The sequence below is a fragment of the Prionailurus viverrinus genome, chromosome X (genome assembly GCF_022837055.1).
Source record: "Prionailurus viverrinus isolate Anna chromosome X, UM_Priviv_1.0, whole genome shotgun sequence".
Classification (NCBI taxonomy): Eukaryota; Metazoa; Chordata; class Mammalia; order Carnivora; family Felidae; genus Prionailurus; species Prionailurus viverrinus.
In genome coordinates, this window is record NC_062579.1 from 4217193 (window position 1) to 4236552 (window position 19360).

The window sequence follows — 19360 nt, forward strand, 5'->3', positions numbered from 1 at the left end:
AGGGAGGGGCAGAAAGAGATAGAGAGGGAGACACAGAATCCGAAGCAGGCTCCAGGCTCCGAGCTGTCAGCACAGAGCCCAACGCGGGGCTCCAACTCACAAACCGCGAGATCGCGACCTGAGCCGGAGTAGGTCACTTAACCCACTGAGCCACGCAGGCACCCCCAAAATATCAGCTTTTTTTTTTTTAAATGCAATGACGGGCGACTGTAGTCTATATTTTCGTACGAATAAGAACTTTGAATATTTATGTGCCAACACTGTGGCAAATGCGGGGCTAAGACCTACACTTTTGTTATCTCAACCATGTGAAGGTAAAACATTACCTCTTCTTACAGATGAGGAAACAGATTCAGAGGACGTTAGACGATTTGCCCCCAAATGATGGAGCTAGTGTGGCCCAAAGTTGGGATTCAAATCCAGGTCTCTCTCAGTCACTACAAATACGTATAATAGTTAAGAAGAAAATAATTTGAAGATCTTTGCATCTCACTTGCCTTTTTAAAATATTTTTTAATGTTTACTTTTGAGAGAGAGAGAGAGAGAGAGAGAGAACGCCAGCAGGGGAGGGGCAGAGAGAGAGAGGGAGACAGAGAATCTGAAGCAGGCTCTACGCTGTCAGAGCAAAGCTTGACGTGGGGCTCGAACCCAGGAGCAGTGAGATCGTGACCTGAGCCACGGCTGGTCGCTCAAGCGGCTGAGCCACCCGGGGGCCCCTCAATTGCCTATTTATCTAAGTTTATTCTTTTCTTGTTACAACTTGATCCTGTAGGCCTCAGGGCTTCACTATACCGGCTCAATGGACACTCAAGGGACAAATAACTCTCGAGACTAACAAACGGATGAGTGTACCCCCATTAGACGAGCACCTACAGTGTCCCTGCTTTCCATCCGTCCTGGGAGAATGGCCTTTTTGGCACCTGTGCGTTAAATAAGCAAGGTCGGTCATCTTCGTGAAGTCATTGCCACGTATTTTCTTGTGGCCGCTGCTCTTGGGGAACAAAACACCTTCCCTGGAATCACCAAGCATAAAGCTATGGATTCAGGAGTGCTGTTGCCACTGGATTTCCATGGGCATGGCCTTCGCTCCTCTATTCCACTTATATGTCTTGTTGGGGTTTTATTTTTCATGCCGACAGCACGGAAGCCAAGTTAGTCACAGCTTAGCCACCTGAGAAGCCCTAAGTTTCAAGCAACAGATCTCTTCTTTTCATTCTGGGGATGGAGGGAGGAGAAGGCGCCTGAGCGGGACTGTGGGAGGGCGCTGTGTGCCCCGGCCGAGCAGCCGGACCAGGACGGAGCCTCACCGAGGTCAGCGGGACCTTCTAGCGGACTCCCACCGGATTCCGGACACACAAGCAATGCGTGTGGATTGTCATCCGCCACCTAGCTTCTGCGGTTGCTGGCTGTTCAGCAGAAGCCAACTGATGCAAAGGCCCGCCAGTCCAGGCCAAGGCGCTATGTACTGTCCAAACGCTCATAATCATTTGATTCAAGACACCTCAGGAAAGACATAACTTGGGTAGCCGCCGTGGTTCTCACTCTACTGTTCATGATTTTGTGCATTTCTTTCTCCTTGAGTGTGAGCAACACCTGTGAGCTGCTTTTAACCAAGAGAATATGGCAAAGGACAAAAGCCTTACCACCGTTATCATCGTTAACGCTCCTGGTGTTATATTATATGGCAAAGGTAAAGGGAGTCTGCAAACGTACTTAAGGTCCCTAATCCGTTGTCCCTGAGTTCATCAAAAGGGAGAAAATTCTGGGTGAAAAAAGCAAGGTAAGGAGCCGTGTATGGCATGTTACCTTGTGCGCCCCTAAAAAGGTATTTCTCTGTGACTGTGAATGTATACGCACGCCCATCTATTAACAGACCGTCCCAGGAAAGATGCATGTGAAATAGAATTGATGTAGTGGGTAACTTTGTTTTTTTTTTCTTAATATTTTTCTTTTTTTAAAGTTTATTTTGAGAGAGAGAGAGAGGGAGAGCATGTGAGCAGGGGAGGGGAAGAGAGGGAGAGAGAGAGAATCCCAAGCAGGCTCCCGCTGTCAGCGCAGGACCTCACATGGGGCTCGAACTCACGAACCACGAGATCATGACCCGAGCCGAAATTACGAGTCAGATGCTCAATCGAAGGAGCCACCCAGGGGCCCCACAGCGGGTAACTTTGGAACTGAGGTGGCTGGCGTATTGAAAAGCATCCAATTTTCACTAGATACATTTTATACATTATTATACAGTGTTCGTGCATTGCTCACTAAAAAGAAAGATTTTAGGGGCGCCTGAGTGGCTCAGTCGGTTAAGCATCTGACTTCAGGTCATGATCTCGTGGTTCATGAGTTCGAGCCCCACGTCGGGCTCTGTGCTGACAGCTCAGAGCCTGGAGCCTGCGTCGGATTCTGTGGCTCCCTCTCTCTCTCTCTCTGTCCCCTCCCCAGCTCATGCTTTGTCTCTGTCTCTCAAAAAATAAATAAACGTGAAAAACAATTTTTTTTTAAATAAAAAAAGAGAAAGATTTTAGGGAATCAGCGTTGCTTCATGATTTGTGGGGGGCATGTAGGGCTGGGGCTGGGGAGCGAAACCAGACGAATCGAAAATCCTGATACCCCCGTGCCTCTCAGATGTGCCCCCAAAAGCACTCCAAATAGCTGAAGATAGTAACGGTGTTCCCCGGGGATACGGGTGAGAGGTGAAGTCTTTCTGGAATCATCTTCTCCTGCCCTCGCCTTCTGCGGCGCTAGTGCCCTTGGCGGGTCCTGGCCAGCTGTGCCTCCGTGAATTACTACGGGCCTCCCGGTTCACGTCTCTGCTTCTAGTGTTGCCCTGTCCCACTCCCTCGTCCCCAGCACTGCCCGACACGGCTTCCAACCGATCAGATGGCAGTGCGGCTCCGCGTGACGCCCAAGCCCACAGGGGGAAAATCCAACACGCTGTGGCCGGGTCTTTACTGCGGGTTAGGATTTAGAGACTGATGATTAAGGACACGTGCTTTCCGGAACCAGACCTACTCGGGTTTGAGTCCTGGTTCTACTTCCCCGTCTTCACGTCTCCCCGTCTCCCCCTCCTCACTCAATTCTCCAGCCAGGCTTTCGTAGGCGGTGTCTCCGAAAACGCCTGGCCATTCTAGGTCTCTACAGGTTTGCGCCTGATCAGGTGGCTGCCTGGCGTCCCCTTACCGCTCTGATACATACCCACTCTCTTCCGAGACTTAGGCCATCATCTCCCCCAAGACGTTTTTGTTACACCTGTCGCTTCTGCCCTCTGTTTCCCCCCCTGCTCGGGCGGCTGGCCAAAGCTGTTCTCGACGTTTCACGGTTTTCCCCCTTACACGTTCTTGGAAAATGGTAAGATTTTAATAAAGCTTCCAAGGCAGGCCAATTAGGGAGGGGAGGGTCCGAGGGGTGAGGAGGGAAGGCTGGGAAACGAGGCGCTAAGGAAGCTGGGCGGTCCATTTGTTGGCATGAGCCAGTGACCTTCAGTTACTCAGAAGCAGGGCTCTTCGCCCATCACTCTTTTAATTAATCCTACACCTGATTTCTTTGTTAAGCATCACACAGTCTCAGAACTGTGTCAGAATTACACGTGCGAGGAAAGAACAGCGTGGCGAAGCCGAGAAGAGGTTTACATAATAACAGCACATTAAGTTGATACTGAATTTTTCAAAACACTTCTTTGTTGAAAAGTGGCTTCTATTCTATTCTATTCTATTCTATTCTATTCTATTCTACTTTGACATGCTCTATTTTAATTTGCTGAAGAGGCTTCAAACTTGCTCCCCTGAAAAGTCACTTCCTCTGGTCCTTTTCCATTTGCTCAACTCAATTGAAACAGCTGCGGCGGTGGGGAGGAGAGATTCCTTTGTGATCACCTCTCCGGCCAGCAACTGGGGCGATGTGAGATCATCACATTGTCTCTGATGCCAAATATCTCACGGGCCCCAGGGAGAGAGGGGCCTCTCCGTGTTTCAAGGAAGGGCTGAAATTCTTCCCAGGTGGGGCCAGTTACTAACATTGCTTGCCTCTCCATTTTATTACATTCTTTTTTTTTTTTTTTTTTTACATTGTGAAACAACACTCGAAAAAGTACATAAAACTAAATGTATGATACAATGACTAAACCATGTGACTCCCACCCAGAAAGTAGCCACCCCGCTTTTATCTCTAGCTGTTACACGATCGTATGCATCTCTAAGCAAAAGAGTTTCCTTTTATCTTTAAGTTATGAACGTACAAATGGACTCGTACTGTGCGTATGCTTTGGTTTCCTGCTTCTTTCTCTCACATGTTTGTAAGATTCATCCATGTGGTTTGCTAGAGATCATTAATTTCCGTCGCTATTTGGCCAGCTAGTTTTGCTCGTAGAGCACGAGCGAACGCCATCATCTTCTTGGTTAGGAAAGGCAGCCAATAAATACCGTGGATTCTTTCCTCCCTTGTCTTCCCCTGATGCTTAAATTTAGAAACGCAATCTATCCGGAAACAGTCACCAAACAGAGAGACCGATAGGGTGCGCAATACTCACTCACGACATTGGCTTGCCCGGTGAATATGGTGTATTGGAGCTCATAGGAGACCACACTGAATTCATCATCGGACGTCCAGTGAACGGTGATGGTGTCATAGGAAGCTGTGCAGAGCTCTTCTCTAATTGTGGGAGGGTTGGGAGCTGTGGGGATCAAGAATGCTCATCAGCAACGAAGCAGGCACCTCTGGGACACGTTGCAGAGGAGATGCGTGACAGTCAAAGCAGGCCTTTCTGGACAGGTCCATCAGGACCGCCGTCCTAGAGACGGTGGCCCCAATCCAAAGCACATTTGGTTGGCTGGTGATCGCTGTGATTTCTAACAGGTAGCGTGACTTCGGCCCTCCGGGAGGGACTTGTCTCTATCGTGAAAGCACGTTGAGGAGACTAAGCAACTAATACTCTTGTCCATGCAAGAAAACATGTTCGGCAGAAAGTAAACGAGATGAACTTTTGGGATTTCATCCGTATGGGGGGGATGGCAAACTTTTTCAGTAAAGGGCCAGATGGTAAACGTTTTAGGCTTTAAAGCTATATGGTCTCTGTCACAACTACTCACCTCTGCCTCTGCACTACAAAAACAGCCACAGACAATTCAGACTCAAACAGACATGGCCAGGTGCCAGGAGAACTTTAGTTACAAAACCAGGTGGGTGCTAGATTTGGCCTGAGAGCCAAAGTTTGCCAACCCCTGAGGTATGTGAGGCCACGTATTTTATGAAACCAATTGGAAAAATACTGATGTTCGTTATGCCATAACAAACCTACCGAGTAATTGTTTGAAAATTTTCTTTCATTAGATGTTTTTTTTAAAATTTATTTATTTTTGAGAGAGAGAGACAGAGACAGAGACAGAGAGAGCAAGCGAGTGCGTGTGTGTGAACGGGGGGAGGGCAGAGAGAGAGAATCCCAAGCAGGCTCCGCACTGACCGCACTGTCAGTGCGGAGCCTGACTCGGGGCTCGAACTCACGAACCGTGACATCATGACCCGAGCCGAAATCAAGAGTCGGACACTTAACCGACTGAGCCACCCAGGTGCCCCTTTCATTAGATGTTTCGATGCCTTATAAAAAAAAACCCTTATTAGTGTGGCCCTATTTTCTCCTCGGTTTTTAATTTATAGGTGATATTTCAAATTAAGAAGGACATGATGAACAATCGATCATATCTAAGAAGTACATTTTCCTTCCCCGAAGAAAACACTGGAGAAGGCTGCTATTTTATGTCTTGAACACAGTCTGGAGCAGAGAAGTCTAAATCCTACCAAAATAATTATTTTAAGTTGATTTAAAACCTACCGGCTTGATTTCAGTACCTGGTTTTATGAGAAGAGTTTGTGAGCAAGAAAAAGACTAGGCAGTGAGTGCTTTGCACCGGCAATAATCTTTTAGAGCAGGGGTTGGCAAACTATGGCTCTGGGCCAAATCTGGCCCACTGCCTACTTTTGTAAATAAAGTTTTATTGGAACACAGCCAGGCTCATTCATTTACGTATTGTCTGTGGCTGCTTTTGTGCAACAGCAGAGTTGAGTAGTTGGGACCATATGTCCTGCAAAGCCTAAAATATTTACCATCTGGCCCTTTATAGTCAAAGTTTGCCAACCCCTGGCTTAGAGAACTGATCCAGGCCTTTATTTCCACTCTTCTGGATACTAGAACCTAACTTCAAAAAAGGAGAAAATTGCAGCATTCTACAGATTGGTAGCAGCCTCAGTTTACATCACTGCAGAGTTCTTTCTTGCTTTAAATTGCGATTACGATTGATGAGGCCTGAACAAACCCAAAGAAGGAGAAAAGTTTATAAACATGGCAAATTTAAGACCCTAATTGTTTTCGTATTCTTCCTTTTGCCACCTGACGGTGTATTCAGGACGAATACGGTAGGCGGCCAAGTATGAAGTACGTTCGCTGTACAAAGTCACATAGACCGGCTTTGTCTCTTGGTTATTGGATTCTACAAACATCATTAATGAGCACCTACCCGGGGCAGAGGCTGCATTAAGCTGTGCATTAAGACAGAAAGGCTCTGTCGAGCCTTTAAAGCATTCTCTCTGGAATATGTATTTACACACCTATCTCCTGAAGTATCCACACGCAAGACTTAGTGTCATGCGCTGGGCCTTTGATGCGCATGAATCAGCGACGCCCACCCGGAGACGCATTCTGCGGGGGAGGCCCGGCCGCACCATAAAACGTGCTTCCGATTGTCCGTGTTCGTGTGGGATCACCCCGCCTGGACCAGTGGAGAAACGCTTATTCTCCCATGATCTAAACAGTTCACTGAATTATTTTTTCCATCCACCGCTGTAGAAAGGTTGTGTTCTTTCTGCATTGCAATATATGATTAAATATAAAGAAAACTTACGCTCAAAATAAGCGAGTGGCTGGGAGGCACACGGCAGTTGCTGCAATCGGGGAGGAAATGTCACCTCTCCGGGTTATTAACTTGACATACCGCTTAGAGGCATGTCACAGGGAAAAAAAAAAATCTTGTTTTCACAGCCACGCGGGCTAACCCTGTTTTGATTATCAGCCCAATGGGTTTGTCCTGAAAAGTCAATACCTAATTTACGGTAAATGAAAATAGCACCATGCTCCCAATTTCAATATTCATGGACCAGGTAGCAGAGCTGTTATTTTCCTGCCTCTGTCATAAACAGGACACAAGAAATGGCGGGCTCATATTCCGCAAACACTTCGTTTCCTGCTTACGAACGTCTGATAGGCTATTTGGACTTGGCAATATCAGCCAAGCATCCTACGTTATGGCCAGGATCGCTGTTATGTCTAGAAGTGGACCAAATTTGTATTTGACGTTGACAGTTAAGAAGGCATAAGAGCAGGTACCCCATGGGATCTTTCGTTTGGCATAAACAGGCATCGGGGATGATACATGGTGTGCTTGGTACTAGTCGGTGCCAAGTGCTTTCACATTTTCTCCTTTAATCACTACTCTGGCATTGGCTTAGAGATTAGCCCGTGAAGGTGTGCCCACTGAAATACCATTAAACAATTCTTGGGGAAGGGGAGGGTACACTCAGGTCAACGAGACACTGATGTTGTGCAGAAAGGCCAAGTGCCCAGCCAAACAGTGTTTCGTTCTTCTGTGTCCTTGGCCGTGACCTTGTGACGTGGATCTGGCCCATAAGACACAAGTGGGAGTTTGCGAGACGGGTCTTCTGAGCAAGCGTCTCATTTTCCTAATAACCCAAGACAAAGCTGGCTCACGGATCTTTGTCATCATCTCCCCTGTGTCCCTCTCTTTTTGCCTGTAATTTGAGCATAATGCACGGAGGTGGGGTAGTTGTGCTGTGATCGTGTGGCGAAAAGGCAACACAGTGACGACGGCAGAGCAGAAAAAGAAAAGAGCTAGAGTCTGAGGTCGTCAGTGAGCCGCTACCCAGGCCCGGGACACACGGCTCCGTCCTCCTGTTCCCGGGATACAAACACTCCTTGATGGGTTTAGTCACTGCTAAGTGGATTTTCTGTTGTTGCGATCACACTCAATCCCAAATGATGTAAGAAAAAAGGAGCTTTTTTTTTAATCGGATGTCATTATGGAAAACAGCTTAGCCAGAGAAAGCACTGTCTAATGCAGTAGCCACGAGCTCCATGTGGCTGTTTAAATTTCAATTACATTTAATTACAGTTAAATCAAAGCAAAAACTCGCCGCACACATTTCAAGTTTTTGATGGCCCCATGTGGCTAGCGGCTACCATAATGGACAGTGTAGATATAGAACGTTTTTATCATCGTGGAGGGTTCTATGGGGTAGTTAGTTTAGATAAATCTCAGAGTGAAAAGCTTAAAAAAGGTATTCATAAGTGTTTGAACCAAGTTTGGTTCCTTACTGCAAATGCATTTTTGAGTCACCTTCTTTGAGTGCTGTGGTTTGAAAGAATTACAGAAGATAAGAAGTTTGTGGGATGACCGCTTCCCTTGCAAATGCAGAAAGGCTAAAAACAGCGCCTTGGATTCTTGTGAAGAAAAAACCTGTCTGGGTATAACGCCCCTTGGATAGAAAACGCCTTGCTTTTGATCCACAGACTGTAAAAACAAACTATACACAATGTTCCCTTTCTCCTGCTCCGTCTTTTCCAACCACTCTCCCCCAGACACACACACACACAGAGCTGGAGTCGAGAAGCTGATGCCATGCTAACTAAGCCAGGGATGTGGTCTCTCGAGGGCCGCCTGTCCTGAGTTTGGTGCACATCTGGCTTCACTGTATACATGGAGCTTTCCTGAAGTCATAGGCACCGGTGGCTTTGGCTAACACAAATAGAGGTCATCTAAACAGTCCACATCCTCCCAGCGAATGATTTCAGTTCTCGCTCTAGAGGTTGACAGCAAGGAAAAATCTGGAAGCATGGTTAGGAATGGGAGGAGGCTACGGTTTTCTTTTATTGTTGTTTGCTTTTGTTTCTTAAGTTTGACCCAAAAAGTGCCTATTGGAAACATGGTATCAGGAATTCGCGTGTGATTTCTGGGACGTTTGCCACGGTGACCTTTGCCAAGATGAAATGCGGTCTTTTACGAGAAAGACCAGGAGGTCTTTGGGAGTCTGCACAGACCCAAGCAAATGCTAACTCTGCCAAGTCCTTGGCTACCTGACCTCCCGCAAGATGGGTGACCTCCGTCCTCTGCCGAATGAGGCTGACAACACTTGACCTCAGTTGGATGTTGGGAAGATTAAACAGGCTCTCACATACAAAAAGCCGGAGCAGGGTAGACACCCAATCGAAGTTAGCTGCCAAGTTTTTCTCTGGCAAGACACCGTGAGAGTCCGATGCCTTGCTGAGATGAAATGGAACATAGCCACGCTCCCTTATGTATCCCTGCGATGGCCAACAGAGCCATTATTTGTGGTACCCACACTCTGAGAGGGAGGGAAAATGGTGGTAAGTATGTTTTCAGTTATTGAGATTCTCCTTTTTCCTCTGTTCCCAGTTTGGTCTCAGACTGTGCTGTTTTGAGTGGAAAAAAAAAGAAAAAAGAGTGCCAGAAATTGTTTATGGGAATATTAGACTCCATTCCTAAATCAGAAGCGCACCCCTCTGGTTTTTAGGGAACGGATCTGGGGGGCAAAGTATGCGTATCACCGAATGTACACAATATTACCCCCCCACACACACACGCGCAAGACATTACCTGTAAGGTAATCCAGACATTCTAGCAACTTCTTCTCTCGGGAAAAATCTAAGGCAAAGGTGTCAAAGGTATCATTGAGGTTGATTTCAGGAATTAGGACCTGGGATGATGCAGTTGCCATGGAGACTCTGTAATGTAAACAAAACAACATTTTAGAACTGTCAAGATGGCTTTCACTGTCACTGCATAGGAATGAAAGACAATAAAAGGACAAGAAATATCATTTTAAAACCGTGCTGTTTTCACACGTGAGCCTCAGAAAGGATCCTGGAGTGGCACAGCACAGGAACACCATACTAATGAATGGAAGCTCAAAGACCAGGCAGAGGAATTGGGTAAACAGTAGAATAGCGTTCTGCCTCCCCCCACCGCCTTTCTTTTTACCTCGGAAAAAAATTCCCCACGGAGGTGAAAGAATATTCATATTTCATGTTGCTGTGTATTTAACAGCCTGGCCCCCTTCACATCTAACCCCAGCGAGAAGCTCATAGCTCCGGGCATTTCTTCACACATCTGTCTGGGAAACGGTTTGTTCCTTTCAGACCCGACCCTGCTCTACTTCAAAGAGGAGTCTCCAAAATTTCAAACTGCATAAAAGGCAAAGTGAGGATTAAAAAAGAATGTTTCCAGATATTGGATTAGTTTCATCAATTACCAGCCCCTCTCTGAAATAAACATTAAGAAAGGAGTTTTCTCCCTGGCTCGCCCCATTCTCCTTGTATTCATTGTTTTGCCCCATATTCCCGGCAGATGCCATGAAAAATATTCATGAGCTTTCTCCCACATTCCTCCAACGGATACACCGTTTCTCCTCTTCATTTAGGGTTGCTAGTTAGAGTTCTCGTTCATAAACTCTACGGCAAGGTACTGGTGGGTCTGACTCTCCTGCTACGTGTGAGAGATCTCCCGAGAGGCCTGTGTTGAGCTCTCAAGTTGATTTGCAAAGTTCAGTTACTAATGGCAGAACAATCTGACTAGTGAAGAACCGCAGGCGATTCTCTTAAAGGCAACACAATGGTGGCATGGGGTAGGCCACTTCTGAGCATATCAGGCTATGCCAGCCTCATAATCTTGGTGATCTGGGTATTTCATTAAGTTTGGTAAACACCACCATTTATACAAGGTCACAAAGCTGGCTGGCCCCAGCCAGGAGGAGAATTCCAGGTCTCTACTCTTCCGTTTAACCTAGAAAAATTTCAACCTCGTTACCTAAGGGGATGGAGCTCCTCCTATACCTCTTAGTGGCTCTTAAAACTTTGTGTTTTATTTTATTTCAAAAATTTTTTAATGTTTATTTTTGAGAGAGAGAGAGAGAGAGAGAGAGAGAGCGCGCACAAGCATGGGAGGGGCAGAGAGAGATACACAGAATCCAAAGCAGGCTCCAGGCTCCAAGCTCTTAGCACAGAGCCTGATGCGGGCCTCGAAATCATGAACTGATAGATCACGACCTGAGGTGAAGTCAGCCAGTTAACCAACTGAGCCACCCAGGCACCCCGAAACTTTGTATTTTATAAACATAATATATTTTCGGGGCGCCTGGGTGGCTCGGTTGGCTGGGCGTCCGACTTCTCAGGTCACGATCTCGCAGTTCGTGGGTTCGAGCCCCGCATGGGGCTCTGTGCTGAGAGCCCAGAGCCTGGAGCCTGCTTCGGATTCTGTGTCTCCTATGCTCCCTGCCCCTCCCCCGCTCACACTCTGTCTGTCTCTCTCTCTCTCAAAAACGAATAAACATTTAAAAACCCTTAAAAAAGATAATAATAGTTACACCTGTGATGTGCTCAAAATCCTTAGAAATAGAATTTCTGTACTTGTACTTCTGGTACATTTTCAGTTCTGTGGAGGGGAGGGAAGGAGACAGGATAATTAACAATGTAATAACTGGAATGATACTGGGATCCATAGATGAAAGTTTGAAGAGGCATAAACTCTGGAAAGAAAAGTTTCTTTTTTTTTTTTTTAATTTTTTTTTTTCAACGTTTATTTATTTTTGGGACAGAGAGAGACAGAGCATGAACGGGGGGAGGGGCAGAGAAAGAGGGAGACACAGAATGGGAAACAGGCTCCAGGCTCTGAGCCATCAGCCCAGAGCCTGACGTGGGGCTCGAACTCCCGGACCGCGAGATCGTGACCTGGCTGAAGTCGGACGCTCAACCGACTGCGCCACCCAGGCGCCCCATAATTTTTTTTTTTTTAATGTGTATTTATTTTTGAGACAGAGAGAGACAGAGCATGAACAGGGGAGGGGCAGAGAGAGAGGGAGACACAGAATCCGAAACGGGCTCCAGGCTCTGAGCTGTTGGCACAGAGCCCGACGCGGGGCTCGAACTCACGGACCGCGAGATCATGACCTGAGCCGAAGTTGGACGCTTAACCGACTGAGCCACCCAGGCGCCCCTGGAAAGAAAAGTTTCAAGTGTTTCAATGAGGGTGGAGAGTCTAAATTCACCACCTCACCTTTTCACCAAGAAACAGTAAATAGCAGAGTTACGGGATCTTGTTGGCTAAGGATTGTGCCCGAGGGAGATGGGCAAATTATTGTGACTAACACACCTGCTAATTTAGACTGATGGATAAAGGGACGGTTGCTAGGCATTTTTTACAGATGGTCAAACTGTACTTAAAAATGCTTTCCTTATGACCCATAATCAGAAAAACTCCTCAAAACTCCGAGAGATCCCAGGATTATTTAGCAAATATTTACTAAGCCCTTAAAGTATGCCAGGGGCTGAAGAGCCCGACATATTTGCATCGGTGCAGAAAAGTTAAAAGAAATGCTCTAACGGCATTTGAACTCCTCAAATAAAAATTTCAAAGCGAAACCCCAATTAGAAGGTCTTGGGCTGAGAGGACCTTAAGGCCTCTGACTCTCGCCTTAGCACTTGCCCAGTCCAGGGGCAGAAGCTTCTGTTCAGGCTCATCCAGAATAGAGTTCTCCCAAGTTTCTCCTGGTCCTATGGTCCACAGGTCACTAAAAATGTGCTTCGGTCACGTGACAGGGTTAAAAATGCCTGCCATCTTGATGGTGGGAACTTTGCGGGGTGGGAACGGAAAGGCTCAAAGTCCCTAAGCCTGAGAGGCAAAGACTGACGGCAAGAGTCTGTGGAGTTACTGCAGCCTTTAACACCTACACAGTTTGTTGATGGAAGCAAAGATATTTATCATTGGCTACAATTTCAAATTCTTCATTGGAGTGACGGGCGAGGGGAGAGTTGCCAGATTCAACATTTTAGGTCACGTTTTTATTCCCCAAATCCTTGTTGCCCATCTTCTGGCCTTTCAGATGAGATGCCCAAATCCACCAGGGCCATCAGTGTTAGGCCACTTTCGCAATTCTGTGCCTTCACAGTTTTGTGTGTGTGTGTGTGTGTGTGTGTGTGTGTGTGTATACACACGTGTGCACACGCCTGTAGGTGCATGTGAAGCCTTGGTCATATTGAGGCAAATAAGGCCTTTGTGCCCTATGACGCTTAAGGGGGTGGACTGCACGTTACTTCTGTTTCTGGTTGTACTTTGATGGCTCTAATCTCTGTAACACTCTGTTTGCTAGGAGCCACGTGGGGCCAGTTTTCCAGAAGGTGGATGTGTCTAGAATTACACTGCTTACAGGGTTTCTGTCAAACAGTCAATGTCAGGGCAAGATGCTCTACCCTTCCTGCTGAACATCGCCCCCATGCCAGGCCCCCGACAATGGCACTTAAATGGGTCGTCTCTCTTGGGCGAGAGGACACATCACCACGGTAAAACCCAGCGAGGTCTCATGGCAACAAAATGTGGTTTACTTGGGTCTGCTCAAGATTTCCCGGATGCATTTGGCTCTGGAATTTTGTTGTTTTAATACCAATCAACACCCTACCAGAACAGTCTTCAAAAACCACTCATCACATGTGCTTAAATTCTTAAAATCAAGTGACATCTTGCCAGAGCTGACAACTGGAGCTCTGGGCTTTATATTCGGGGTAAGTCTGATGGATCCTTGAACTGCTTAGGTGTTCAAGGGCAGAGGGGTCACTCTGTGGAGTCGGACACCCTCCTAGAAGGTCTGAAAAATGGGCACTGTTGAGAGGGAAGTTTCCTTTAACCCTCCTCTTGAGAATTCGCTGCTAAAACTTCAGATTTCTCATAACCAGTAGACCAACTTTCTTACGCTTCAATTCAGTGAAAAGTTTTGCTTAACGCGATTTTGTAAAGACGCCCATGCAATCATACGAAAGACCTATACGTTAGCGTGGCTCGAGAATGCGGTATGTTATACAATCTGTTTGCATCAATTCAGTGAGTAGGAAGGACGGGAATGAGCATTTGTTGCATGTTCACCTTGGGACGGGAACTGGAATAATAGTTTTACTACATTATCTCATTTTGTCCCTGTGACAACCGCATTAGGTAGGACTCCTCGACCTATTTTATAATTTGTTCACTCATTCATTCACGTCAGGCAGTTTGCTACGTGCTGGGGCTATAATGGTGGAAACAAGATGGCCGGGGGTTCCGCCAGCTGGGAGCGTGCGAGCAAGATTAGACTCACAAGTGTTAAAGGAGCAGCCCCAATGCCGTCCGTAATTACTGCCAGGCAATGAACACAGAGCCGGATACTTGATTCCAAAGCACATGCATCTCCTACAAGGTAAAGCTTGAGGGTCTCTCTCCTTTTTTTTCCTTACTGTTTCTAAATCAAAAAGCTTTCTGCAGTTTGATTCAGCCTGTAGGTGAACATATCCACTTCAAGTGGTTTAAAGATGTCGAAAAACCTCCCCCAGGTCTCACTTTAGGAAGGCTTGCAGGATTCCAAGTTTGTTCTGGGCTTTCCACCCCTGACAAGAAGAATAAAGACGGTTTGGAAGTATACGGGTGCCAACGCCCAAGGCAGACACAATAGGAGGCAGAGAATCACGAAGTCACGTCCCAGAGTGGAATGCTTACTAAGTAAAGGATTGACGAGTAGAGACAGGCAGAGACCAGCCCCAGAAGAGACACACAAGGCAGGGCCGTACCGACACAATGAACTCTGAAGACTGAAATCCAACATACAGGATGGAGTATCAATGACGTTAAAGGCCCATTCTTAGGATAGGATATCAGCAGTATTATCAAAACTACCGATAGAGGCAGCTATTACGAGCCCACTCCTCTTAGCAGAAAATACCTCACGGATAAACCCCAAAGGATCGCGGTTAAAAAGTGGCGGTGCTGGGATCTGCCCAAGTTTCCCAGGTCCTAGTCCAAGCCCCTTGCCCTTTCCCTTCATTCCAGTCCTAGAAAGAGAAAGGCTCGGGAAGTGACCAAGAAGATTGACAAATGAAGACAGAAGAGAGGGGCTGCAGAAACGGGGGGACGAAGGATGCTGGCAAATTTTTACAGGTACTATGTCTTTAAACTTTGATGGAAGTTTAGCCTTCTCATAAACAGGCGGCCGACTTTTTTATGTCTGGACCTAGTGCATAATTTTGCTTATTTACAATAATTTTAGGGGTGCTTGGGCGGCTCAGTCGGTTAAGAATCAAAGTCTTCATTTCGGCTTAGGTCAGGATCTCACCTTTCGTGAGATCGAGCCCCGCATCAAGCTCTGTGCTGACAGACAGAGCCTGTTTGGGATTCTGTCTCTCCCTCTCTCCTTCTGCCCCTCCCCGACTCACCCTGTTGCATTCCCCCCCACCCTCTCAAAATAAATAAACTTAAAAAAAATAATAATTTTATAAAAGCGCACATACAATCACAGCGAGAACTATGTATTAGTGATGCTTGAGAATATAGTATACAGTTGACCTTTGAACAATGGGGGGGGGTGGTTAGGGGTGCTGACCCCCACCCAGTTGAAAATCCATGTATAACTTTTGATCCCCCCCCCCAAAACATAACTACTAATAGCCTACTATTGACCAGAAGCCTTACCGGTAACATAAATAGTCGATTAACACATTTTTTTGTATGTCCTATGCATTATATTCTGCATTCTTACAATACAGTAAGCTAGAGAGAAGAAACTATTATTAGAAATATGAAGAAATATTATTATAGAAAATATTATGGGGCGCCTGGGTGGCGCAGTCGGTTAAGCGTCCGACTTCAGCCAGGTCACGATCTCGCGGTCCGTGAGTTCGAGCCCCGCGTCGGGCTCTGGGCTGACGGCTCAGAGCCTGGAGCCTGTTTCCGATTCTGTGTCTCCCTCTCTCTCTGCCCCTGCCCCGTTCATGCTCTGTCTCTCTCTGTCCCAAAAATAAATAAACATTGAAAAAAAAAATTAAAAAAAAAAAAAAAAAAAAAAAAGAAAATATTATTAAGAAAATCATGAGAGAAAGTACATTTACAGCACTGTACTGTATTTATTTTTAAAAATCTTTGTATAAGTGCACCTGTGCAATTCAAACCCATGCTGTTTGCGGGTCAACGGTATTATACAATTCATTTGTAGAAAGAAAACTCAAAGTCATGTTTCTGTCCTTGACGAGATGGGCTTGTTACGGGTGGAGGCGAATGGGACCAGTTACACCCTACTGGATCTGAGGGAGATCATGTGTGGACACTCATGTGCTTATGTTACACTTCAAAGGTAGGTAGGTCTTCTTCCAGAATGTTCTTTTTTTTTTTTTTAATATTTATTTTTGGAAGAGCGCAAAAGGGGAGAGGCAGGGAGAGGAAGACAGAGGATCTGAAGTGGGCTCCACGCAAACAAGCTGACAGCAGTGAGCCCGATGTGGGGCTCGAACTCACGAACCTCGAGACCATGACCCGAGTCGAAGCTGGACGCTCAACCGGCTGAGCCACCCAGGTACCCCCAGAATGTTCTGTCTTAACTGGTATGGGGCCACATTCTCTGCCCTTGAGAATTTCTTCATATTGCACGGGATCAAATTTTTAGGGATTGCTGAGAAATGCACTTCACGGTAGCCATTTCATCTGGCCATCTCGTGATTTAAGGCTGGAGAAAAGTACTTGGATCCCAGTTGGAAATCATGACATACGTGCAAACACTGTCTAGTAGACTGCCCGAGGCACACCGGAGTTATTAGTGGTATTTGCACTTTCTAACTTTAGGATGCATATAAAACAATTGGATGCAGTCCAGATGAGAGCTGGGAAGACAATTAAACGCTTGGAACCTAGGAGACACGAGGAAAGAAACTGGCTTCTCTTAAGAGTAGGGAGGTGATCATTTTAAGGATATAACCAGCTGTTATCCACGTGCTTTGGAAGAGATCAGGTATCGGAACCAAGCACGGAAGAAATGTTTCTCAACTATAACAACACGGCGAGGCAGGTTCAACACGAGACCAGAGTTGTAAAGCTACTACTGTACGTTACTCTAATTGAAAGAAGAGCGGAAACGGAAATATCAATGCCTACCTGTACGCGACATTTTGAGATAGGATAAAGACCAGCATGAATGAGCTGCCTGGGGTTGTCCGGTGACTGGATTCTACTATTGCTCTGGATAAGGGGCAAGTGACTCTGAGAAGCAGAATGATTGAGAAGTCAAGGGCATTGGCAAGGCTTGGAGATATCATTTAGGTGGAGTCAGGTGCTTTTTGTGGCTCCACGAGAGCTGCTGTAGGTTTTTGCATCAGGGAGAACAAGTGACTCTATACCGATCAAGTACCCGGACCAAGGGAGTACAGACTCCCACCAGTTCTACTGCTGAACCGTCCATTCAAATAATGTTATCTTCATGTTCCCTGCCCTAGAATAAGCCACACATTTCAAAGCAAGAGGTAGGAGATTGACAGGTGGGTCCGCTCTCTCTCACATGAGTCAGCTTTGACCTTTCAGAAGAGGCGAAGCTTCTCGACCAAATAAAAACAGGTCTAACGGAAAACAACACCTGGGAGTTTGCTCTTTTTTTTTTTTTTTTCCAAAGAGATGAGCCCTGAGATGGAAGGAAAGATTCCCTTTTATGTCTTTGCCTTCATTCTGATTCTTTGTTATCAAGCATACGATAAGATCAGGTCTGAGAGTCACAATAAATGCTGGTTTTGTGCCACCGTAAGCTTTCTCCCCCCAAAAAGCAAGGCTGATTTTATTCTCTCTAGCTGGTGGACTCTTGTTTCAAAGGCCTTGAACTCCAGGGCGCTGCTGAAAAGGCTTTGACATGTCAAAGGGAAGCATCTTTAGCTGGAACAAAGCTGCTCAAAGCCTCTATTCTCCCTGGTACTCAGCCTTGAAAATGAAAACAAAAGCAAGGGGAGGGCAAGGCCAACCAAGCGCTCCCCAGACACAGGAGCCCAGCGGCTGAGAACTTCCCAGCAGCCCCCGCACTCACCTCTCAGTGATATTCTTCGCCGTCTGTAGGAAGCGCGCATGATCGTTCTCCTTCAGAGAGTGTTCCGCTTGGGAGATAAGTGATGCCGACCGCTCAATGCACTGCTTGCAGTTTGCAATCTGCTGAGCCAGTTTGCGGAGCCTCATCACCTTGAAAAGAGGAGATGGTTACACGGGTGGGCTCGCTTAGGGAAAACGCATCGGGCCGGACCCTTCTGATGCGTGCGTTCTGTTGCACGTAAGTTGTCCTTCAATAGAAGTCCGACAAGCAGGCAGAGACATATGGAAATCTCCGATACGGGACTCCTGGCTTAGACAGCCTTTGTCTCCTTGGAGAAGCGTTGCTAATTTGTTTTATGGGAAAATACTGAATGGCGAATTACTTCCTTGTTGATGGGGAAACAAGGTGTTGCCCCATGGTAAGTTACAAGGGTCACCAGACCTCTTCCCCCACTATTCCACTCAATTACTGAAAGATCACAGGGAATGCTGGAACTTTCTCTTATCTCAGGTCTGCAGCTGGGCCATCAAGCAAACAAAACATCTCCATAGGTGCAAACGTGTGGCTTCAGTAAGAACCATTTTCTAAAAAGTTCTTTGCAATCCCTGTAATAAAATTGTGATGTGAAAACATGAGGTATTACTATTTCCCACGCGATCTAAAACTCATGTGTTAAATTCACAGAAAGAGAGCGTTTTTTCCATTGATTAATATTTTTCCTGTTGAGCAGATGAGAGAAGGCCAAAAAAAGCACAGCTGGGCCGTTTCCCCTTACTGGGAACGTCATTTCCAGGCACTTTGTGCTTACTTGATAACTAAGAACTATTTTGATAAGCGTTTCCCAGTCGGGATAAAAATGCATGTTTGGTTCCAACCTCCATTCCGATTCCTGATCCTGTCTTGCTTGAAAACGACCCTCAAACGTAATTGACCGTAACCTCTGGGGTAGGCCAAGCTAAGCGCACGGTAACCCACTTGACCACGCGCTCTGGTGTCTGAAATGTGCTACAAGATGAAGCCCTCGGGCCAGAAGCCAAGTTAAAATTAGATTGCTAATTGGAACTGCCGAGCGCCCGGTGCCCTCTCCACACAGCTCGGGACAGGTCTTGGCCGGCTTTATGATCGTTCCGGAATGGAAACCGGCCCTGGGTGAAAGGGTAGGGAGGAGGCCAGTTAATCTGTCTTACAGACAGGGCTGGCTCCAGCTCGCTCCAGAATTCCTGCGAACTCCAAGAAATTCCTTCTTTCTCCAAGTCATCATTACCATTCCCACGCAACTTTAACCGGAGAAAGGGAAGGAAGGAGATGTCAGAACTCGAGGCCTCTAAGGAACATCTGATTCCAGCTATGTCGTACTGCAGCAAACAAAGGAAATGAATGTGCTGCGCTGAGAGACCGCGGCCACAACATTTCAGGCAAGAGCGCGAAAAAT

At 46.5% G+C, this 19360-nt stretch overlaps 1 protein-coding gene across 5 annotated transcripts in view; it reads right to left on the minus strand.

The window, feature by feature from the left end:
• The window catches only part of MID1 (midline 1), a 550482-nt gene that overhangs the window by 18064 nt on the left and 513058 nt on the right, over positions 1–19360 (minus strand). For all 5 annotated transcript variants that reach the window (XM_047843917.1, XM_047843915.1, XM_047843918.1 and 2 more), the window contains 3 exons: positions 17929–18077; positions 9675–9802; positions 4523–4666 (listed from right to left, as the gene is read on the minus strand). In XM_047843917.1, coding sequence (XP_047699873.1) covers positions 4523–4666; positions 9675–9802; positions 17929–18077 — 421 coding nt within the window. The remainder of the gene's footprint in view (positions 1–4522; positions 4667–9674; positions 9803–17928; positions 18078–19360) is intronic.